The sequence below is a fragment of the Pan troglodytes genome, chromosome 22 (assembly GCF_028858775.2).
Source record: "Pan troglodytes isolate AG18354 chromosome 22, NHGRI_mPanTro3-v2.0_pri, whole genome shotgun sequence".
In the NCBI taxonomy this organism is placed as follows: domain Eukaryota; kingdom Metazoa; phylum Chordata; class Mammalia; order Primates; family Hominidae; genus Pan; species Pan troglodytes.
Genome location: NC_072420.2, coordinates 26,493,002 through 26,502,292, shown reverse-complemented (window position 1 = coordinate 26,502,292; position 9,291 = coordinate 26,493,002). Strand labels below are relative to the sequence as shown.

Here is a 9,291-nt window from a genome sequence, read left to right as displayed (position 1 = left end):
TTCCCGGTGGCCTGGTGTCCAGGCACTTGCTAGGCACTCAGTGGGTGCTTAATCCATTTGTTCGGTGAATCCTGGGGATTTGCTTCGCCAATTGGGTAGAAAGAGCAGACTCTTTTGAAAGAAAATTAACCTGCCCAGTGCGGTGGCTCACGCCTATAATCCCAGCACTTTGGGAGGCTGCGGGGGGTGGATAATTTGAGGTCAGAAGTTTGAGACCAGCCTGGCCAACATGGTGAAACCCTTCTCTACTAAAATACAAAAATTAGCCAGGCGTGGTGGTACACGCCTATAATCTCAGCTACTTGGGAGGCTGAGGCAGGAGAATTGCTTGAATCTGGGAGGCGGAGGTTGCAGTGAGCCAAGATTGTGCCACTGTACTCCAGCCTGGGCGACAGAGTGAGACTCCGTCTCAAAAAAAAAAAAAAAAGAAAGAAAGAAGATTAACCATGTTCATAGTTGTCAAAGGTAGCAAGTGACCTTTTCATCCACATTTGCCCAGAAGAACAGGACATGCCCTAGCCATATTTTGTTTTTAATATCAATTCAGTAATTAAAAGAAGTTACAAATGATATGAATTTTTAACATAGTCTAATTGCTCTGGTAAATGGATCATTGGAATTTTCACATTGTAATAGTAGCTGGAGGCTTTTGTGGTTCATCGGTTGAGAACCCCACATTAGATCCACTTTTCGTTTGAGCCATTGCTCATGTGCCCACTGTGTATCAAGAGGGGTACCAGATGCAGGGAGTCATACTGAGCTTTTTCGTCTCATTTTCCTGGTAGACTATTACTTCTTCCCTCCACATCCCTCGTTGTCCAAAAGCAGAATTGTCAACCCCTGACCAAGGGACTTGGCCCGGAATGTCACTGCACAATTTTTAGAGACAGAAAGATGTGAAGTCACCACTACTGCAGGGAAAGGTATCTGCAAACTTGTGTAGGCTCCAGTGGTGAGTTCTGATGTCAAGGTCACTGATCCTCTTCAAAGAAATCTTACAAGAAGGAAGCAGTGGCAAGCAGCAGTAGGGGTGAAATAAGCCACTTGGGTTTGTGTTTGACCATCAAAATTACATTTAATGAAGAAATCAGTGACACACACCAGGCAAATCCTGTGGTGCACACCTGTGGGCTCCAGCCATTAGGCATTTCTTTTGATGTTGCTTTTAGTGCCCAGGAATGGAAGTAAACACAAAGTGCAAATCCTCGGGCATAACACCCATCCCGCTTCCTCCTTTCTGTGGGTGTGTTAGTGATGAACGAGCATCGGAATAAGGATGATATTAGGGGAGAAAAGAGGATTCTGGCAGAAATGAGACCAGAGTTTCCTTTTGCATCTGTCAGAGTATTTGTTGGACCCCCTAAATCAGACTCTCGTGCAGAGTCTGATTTATATTTTCATGACCTGTGGATTGACTTCACAATCAGTATGTTACATTTTAGTAACGTTCTCTAGAAGTTAGGACGTGGTTAACATTTCCCAAAGCCCAGAACATTACAAAGTATTTTGATTCTTTTAACTTAGTCCAGACACAAGAAGCCAGATTATATTTTAGGTGTTGACAGAACTATTTGTTTAAAATAGCAAGTTCAGGTGAGTTAGTAGTCATGAAAATTAAAATGAAATACCAATTCCATTTCCTTGTGTACCTCTTTGCAAATGTCAGACAAAGCAGAGTTTTATAATAGTTTAATAACTTGCGTAACAACGGTGGCTTTGGTGTATCTCAAAAGTGGAGTCTTTAAATTATAAAGGATTTTGTGTGCTTGAAATCCTAGGAAAAGAGAGAAAAAACAGGTTTAAATATATTAATTCATATTTAAAGAAACATAAATCTTATGAATATCAAGCTATATTTATTGTAAGAATTTTACAGGTAAAAACCAGTATTTATTTATTTATTTTATTTTATTTTTTGAGATGGAGTCTTGCTCTGTTACCCAGGCTGGACTGCAGTGGCGTGATCTCAGCTCACTGCAACCTCCACCTCCCGGGTTCAAGTGATTCTCCTGTCTCCCAAGCAGCTGGAACTGCAGGCACACGCCACCACGCCCAGCTAATTTTTGTATTTTAGTAGAGATGGGGTTTCACCATATTGGCCAGACTGGTCTAGAACTCCTGACCTCGTGATCCGCCCGCCGCGGCCTTCCAAAGTGCTGGGATTACAGGCGTGAGCCACTGCACCTGGCCAAAACCAGTATATATTTAATTAAACTTGTTTTATGGGGAATTAACTAACTAACTCCTAGCAGACAAGGTACTCTGAAGCTTTGCCTAGAGAGTAAAGAGGTAGGACTGGAAGGCAGAGGCAGATAAATCCTGTTAGGAGGATGCCCCGGCATCTGGTGTTGGAGGCCAGGCCTGTGGCTACGCATCCTATGATGTACAGGACAGCACCTTACACCAAAGAATGATGTGGCCCAAAATATCAGTAGTGCTGAGGTTGAGAAACCCTGTGGTAGGGCACAAGAGAACTGAAGGGGACTCTAGCTGTTAGTCGATAAGGGCAACTGAGAGGAAGGCAAAGAAAAAATAAATGGCTTTTGTTCATTCAGTTTAGCCACAATGTGCTTCATACTGTTTGGAGGGATGGGAATATTCAATTCCACACTCCAAGAGTACTTTCTGTAAATTGCAGAAACAAAGACTTTCCATAAATTGTAGGCACAAAAATGGTGGGAACAAAGTTTCTTGTCCCCTAATTAAACATCAGTAAGCTTTCAGTGTAGTAAACCACAAAATAAGGTGAATTCTGTAATAGTTTCTGGAACAGTTTTTGAAAATCAAATTTTTACAGAAAAGTGGGTAAGCATTTAAAATACTGATGTCCAGGCTCCCCCGCCCCACCCCACCCCCCAGACTCTACTGAGAAGAAATCTGACAGAATTCCTGCCATAGATGAGTAAAGCATTTCTGAGAACCCATGCTTTGTTTCTCAAGAAACGACTTAGGCCTCTAAAACCATAGGAACTCCCCCTGCCCCAACCCACTATATTCCTGAAAAAATCATCCAGAAGGCTGAATATCCATCCAAAGAGCTACAAAATCTGAGTAACAATGGTATTTGCTGCATCAATATAGTGTTTACAAAGGGTCCAAATGTCTAAATTATGTTCCTTAAAACCTCTGAGTTAGGTAATTACTGCGTCTTTTCAAACATTTCAGAAATGTTCCTTTCAATTATAACAGGATATTCTGTGCTCTGGTCTGAATGTTTGTGTCACCCAAAATTCATATGTTGAAACCTAATCCCTAATGCAATACTATTAAGAGGTGGGGCCTTTAGGAGGTGATTAGGTGATGAAGGCAGGACCTTCATGAATGGAGCCAGTGCCCTTACCAAAGAGGCCAGAGGGTGCTTGTTTTGCCCCTGCTACTATGTGAGGACACAGCAGGAAGGCTCCATCTATGAGGAACAGGCTCTCACTAGACATTGAATCTACTGGTGCCTGGATTGTGGACTTCCTGGCCTCCAAAACTGAAAATAAATTTGTTGTTTGTAAATTACCCAGTGTATGGTATTTTTGTTATAGCAGCCCAAATGACTAAGACATTGCATAGCCCTAAAATGTTCCAAGTGCTTCACATAACCAAAGGTGAGTCCTAGAACCACAGCTCTGCTGGAACCACTCTGCTTGGTCAAGCTACAGGGAAGAAAAGAGCCTGGGTCCCAGCTCCACCACTGTTACCCTGTAAGAACCTGTGTTTTAATTTACTCATCTGTCAAAGAGAGCTGATAATGCCAGACCTAGTGATACTAAGAAGGCAGACTAATTATAGAAAATACCATGAAACAAATAATGATATGATTAAAGATCACTTCTGCTATTGGAAATGCCAGGTATCTTTATCATGCCATCCTAGACAGGGTACAGAAGCTAACATCTACTTAGCTCCTTTTAAACACCAGTGATAGACACTGGTGCAAAGTGTATTAAAAGTGAAAATTCACAAAGTCCATATAATTACTTCATTTGCCTGCCCTATTCCCCAAACATATTCATTCTATAAATATGCTTTAAAGATACTCACATTTTCACTCATTGTCGTGGCTTTAGATGAAGAATTACTCTTCCTGTTTGTGGAATATAAAAGACAATATTTACTACATTATCACTTCCAATCTGGAACACATATGCTCTTTTAGTTAATTTTACTTCCATACATTTTCTCAGCAAGAACGTGAACATATATCTTAGGTAGAAAAAAAGACAATTCTTACTGAATTTCTTATATTTACAGACAATATTCACAGAGAAAGTCATGCAACAAAACATCAGTGTGAAGCCTTGTGCACGTAAATGTAGCTTGTGGCTAGTATACTAAAGATTTTTGTGGAATACACAAACCAGAGACTTACTAACTTTTAATTTAATATATTAACATTTAATATTTTGAAAGCTTATTATAATCTCAAAATTTATTTATTTTTCCATGGAAAAAGTTTTACATGGTGACTAGTGTTCCAGTCATCCATTTCGTTATTCAACATATTTTGAAGGCCACAGATTTAATGAATGTGAGGGCATATGTCTAGGAATGAAGTTATTCCCCACCAGATTACTACTTGATTTGCTAGAGATACTGATAGAAGAATAACCTCCCTCACTGCAGCTATGTCACCCTTCCCACTTACGTAAGATGATGTCTCCCCTCTGCTCAAAACCTTCCAATTACTTTTCGTGTCACTCAATAAAAGCAGAAGTCCTCACCATCACCTGGAGGTTAGGGGTGGGAAGTAGCAACACTTTCCAGGTACCCTGCCCTTCTGAACTCATTGACTTTATTACTGCTAATTCTTGATAATCTGAACTTCAACCTAGACTTGTATTAGGATCTTACGAGACTGAGAGACCAGGATTGAGCCAGAAATCTGGGAACAGGAAGTCAATGGCAGCTGATTCTTCAAAGGAATTAGGAGATGACAAACTGTCTGAAGCCATGGCTTCAGTATATCTTCTCCACTCCCAGCTGCCATAGCCTCAGATAGTTTGTCATCCATCTTCTCTCTACACCCATAGAGCCAAAGTTGGGTCTGCCAGATCTGTACATACAAGAAGGACAGTCATAAAACAAGTACACACAAACTACAGGGCTTTGGGGAGCTCATCCATATTTCATGTACCAATGACTCCTACAATTCTATTTCCAGTTATTTCCCCAAACTCTAGATTTTGAATATTCAGTTACTGATTACCTCTACTTGGAATCAAATAAGCATATCAAATATTAAAATTCCAAACACTCCAACCTCTCCACTTATTCCCATCACCACTCCCAAACTCTCTCCTCTTAAAATCTTCCACACTTCCGTAAATGGTAATTCCATCCTTCTCATAACCTTGAAGCCATCTTCGATTTCTCTGTTTCTCTCACAGCCCACATCCAACAGATCAGCAAGTTATTAAAACATTATATCCAAAACACTGTCACTTCTCAGCATCTCCAACACTGCTTTGGTACCAGCCACCATTTTCTCTTGCCTCACTTAGTGTGGTAGTTTGTTAACTGATCTCCCTGCTTCCACCTTTTGTCATCTCATAGTTTATTCTTAACAGAGAAGCCAGTGTGAGTTTTGAAAAATTAAGATGACACCACTCCTCTGCTTAAAGCCCTCCAGTGACTTTCTATCTTACTCAGACCAAAGCCAGACTCCTCACAACTGCCTAAAAGGGACTCCATACAATCTGCCCCCACCGCTACTTTGGTACGCTCATCTCCTCTGTTTCTCTCACTCTGTTCCAGCCACCCTGGTCCCGCTGACATCCCTCAGATATTCTAGGCTTGCCTGGCCTCAGGATCTTTCAATTTGCTCTCTGCCCTCTGCCTGAACGCTCTTCTCATGGTTATTTGCACAACTTGCTTCCTCACCCTCTTCAGGCCTTTCTCAAAAATCACTTAGTGAGATCCTTTCTGACCACCCTATTTGAAATTAGAATCTCTACTCCTACCCTTTGTATTGTATATTCTCTTATTTGTTTTATTTTTCAACATAATAGCCCTATCTGATATACTATATAGTATTACTTGTTTATTTTCTGCCTTTCTCTACTAGAATGTAAGCTCCGTAAGGCAGAGTTTTATGGGGTTTTTGGCCTGTTTTGTTCACTGCTGTATCCCCATTCCTTAGAACAGTGTTAGGCACAAAATTGGTATTCAATTAATATAAAAAAAGACTGTTAACTAAAATTTTATTTGAAAATTTTCAATTTAGCAAAATACAGTAAATGTTTTTTTAAGTTAGTTTATACAAATGCCTATGAAATCAAATTAGTGACCATATTTCTTGTCTGGGTAATCATCATTCTCTCTGTACTATCATTTACAAGTAGGTATGAAGTGTGAAGTGGGATGTTGATAGAGTCTGGATATTTGCCTTGCCCAAATCTTATGTTGAATTGTAATCCCCAATGTTGGAGGTGGGGTTTGTTGGAGCTGATTAGATCATGGGAGCGGATTTCTCATGAATGGTTTAGTACCGCCCCCTTGATGCTGTCCTCAGAATAGTGACTGAGTTTTCTTGAGATCTGGTTGTTTAAAAGTATGTGGCACCTCCCCAACCTTGCTCCTGCTTTTGCCATGTGACGTGCCTGCTCCCGCTTTGCCTTCAGCCATGAGTAAAAAGCTTCCTGAGGCCTCCCCAAAAGCCAAGCAGTGTTGGTGCCAGGATTGTACAGCTTGCAGAACCGTGAGCCAATTAAACCTCTTTTTAAAATAAACTACCCAGTCTCGGGTATTTTCTTGTAGCAATGCAAGAACAGCCTAATACAGATGTATTTCTTGATAAACTTGAGTAACTTCTTGTGAGAGTAAACCTACACAAATAACCCAACTTCTCTCTTTTGACTTTAAACAGATGATTAATAGAAAATTAGTTGACATAGGAGAAAGACATGCATTGTAGGAAAGTATACTTACTGGAAGGAGGTTTCTTCTACAAAAGAATAAGTATATATCATTAGTGCAAGGGTTATTATGGTATGATACAGATTCATATAAAAATGAGTTTGGGTTTAATTTATTTTTATTAATTTTAATCTTCACTTGCTGATGTTTATACCTTCTAAATTAAGAGTTGGCAAACTTTTTTGGTAAAGAGCCATACAGCAACCATTTTAGGCTTTGGGGCCAAGAGGATACTATATAGGTACTTAAGTAACAAGAGAGCAAACAAATTTCCAAACATTTTTATGGATAAAATAAAATAATAATAATAATAATAATAATAAAAGTCTTGAAAAACAGGCCTACTAGTTAGAGAAATGGAATGCTTTTGGGGAAGATATCATTTCTCTTAATTGGGGTTCAAAGTCAGCGGGCCCTATCATCAAATAGATTGTAAATGTTCATCTGTAAAGCCATTTTTGTTCATAGGCCATAGAAAAATAGGTGGGGAGGGCACATTTGGTCCACAGATAGTAGTCTGCCAACCTCTGTCCTAAACATATATTCAAGAATATGCTTCTCTTGGATAGATTTTTCTGCTAGATGAAAATCAGAGTAACATTCTTAGGTAACGAACTCCTAATATTCAAGTCAACTTTTAATTAATTCAGTATTTTAGGAAAATTTTTTTACTAACTCCTCATTAAAAAAACTCAGACCGGTATTATTTTAGGCTATAGATAAAGATGACAAGAGTTTTGAAAGAGTAATCTTATTTGTCTGTACTTTCACTGATGACCAGCAGGGGGCCACAGCTGGATTCAATTCATAAAGTTACATTAAAGCGGGCTAAATTGAAGCACTGAACAAGTATTAATTGACAGAGCCGCTCTTTTTGTTTGTTTGTTTGGTCAGTGTCTTGCTCTTTTATCCAGCTTGGAGTGCAGTGGTGAGATTACAACTCACTGCAGCCTCGACCTTCTGCGCTCAAGCTATCCTCCTACTTTAGCCTCCTGAGTAGCTGGAACTAAAGGCGTGTGAAAGGCGTGTGCAACGATGCCTGGCTTATTTTTTTTTTTTTGTAAAGAAAGGGTCTCCCTATGTTTCCCAGGCTGGTCATGAAGTCCTGGACTCAAGTGATCCTCCCGCCTCGGCCTCTCAAAGTGTTGGGAATGCAAGTGTGAGCCACCACACCCAGCCCAGTTATTCTTAATTATAGGGCATCTCTTTGAATCCGTGTCCACGGAAACATTTTATGAGACATAATACCTAGTTGTAGGTATTATTAGGAACACATTTTATATTTAAGTTTATTTTTGGCATAAAATATATTTTTAAAGGCCAAGAGTGGTGGCTCACACCTGTAATCCTAGCATTTTGGGAGGTTGGGATGGGAAGATTGCTTGATCCCAGAAGTTCAATACCAGCCTGAACAACAGAGCAAGAACCTGTCTCCACAAAAAATAAAAGAAAATTAGCCAGGCGTGGTGGTATGTGCCTGTAGTCCCAGCTACTTGAGAAGGCTGAGGTGGGAGGACTGCTTGAGCCCGGAAAGTCAAGGCTGCAGTGAGCCTTGATCACACCACTGCACCAGGCATGGGTGACAGAGTGAGACGCTGTCTCAAAAAAAAAAAAAATTGTTTTAAAAATCTAAATTCCGAAATTAATGTTCGCTGTAAAACAATGGGTCTAGAACTTGTATATGCTATAAATTTATAATTCAATTAAGAATTTTATTTTATACACTATTGCCAGTGGCCCTGATAGAATGCTGCAGCTTCTGAGCTCTCCAATAATATTAAAGAGGGAGTGAAGAAATGCATTAAGAGAATAAAACATTTTTAAATCTCACCCATTTACATCAAACCTATTGCATTATCAAATGGAGGTGTGAAGTTACAAGAGGTCTAAATTTGAAGAATTCAAAACTGTGTACAGAAGTAGCTCTCATAAATACAATAGGTTTCTATTTTTGACTGAACAATTCTCTTTTTTTGTTGTTTTTTTGAGATGGAGTCTTGCTCTGTCACCCAGGCTGGAGTGGAGTGGCACGATCTTGGCTCACTGCAACCTCCACCTCCCAGGTTCAAGTGATCCTCCTGCTTCAGCCTCCTCAGTAGCTGGGACTACAGGTGCACGTCACCACTCCTGGCTAATTTTTATATTTTTAGTAGAGACGGGGTTTCACCATGTTGGCCAGGCTGGTCTCGAACTCCTGACCTCAAGTAATCCTCCCGCCTCAGACTCCCAAAGTGGTAGGATGACAGGCGTGAGCCACCGCACCCAGCTGAACAATTCTCTTCTAAATACAGTTGTCCTAAATTTAACATTCAACATTTCACTGTTCTACACTGATGAAATATTTCACTTATTTATTTCAATGAAATTTCTTAAAGAATTTGAAAT

General features: G+C 39.9%; 1 protein-coding gene across 1 annotated transcript in view; it reads right to left on the bottom strand.

The window, feature by feature from the left end:
- Positions 1 to 1,674: 1,674 nt before the first annotated feature.
- Positions 1,675 to 9,291, bottom strand: part of JAM2 (junctional adhesion molecule 2) — a 75,745-nt gene continuing 68,128 nt past the window's right edge. Inside the window, exons 8-10 of the mRNA XM_001157948.8 lie at positions 6,919 to 6,934; positions 4,033 to 4,075; positions 1,675 to 1,774 (exon numbers count right to left, since the gene is read on the bottom strand). Coding sequence (XP_001157948.1) covers positions 1,742 to 1,774; positions 4,033 to 4,075; positions 6,919 to 6,934 — 92 coding nt within the window. The 3' untranslated portion in view covers positions 1,675 to 1,741. The remainder of the gene's footprint in view (positions 1,775 to 4,032; positions 4,076 to 6,918; positions 6,935 to 9,291) is intronic.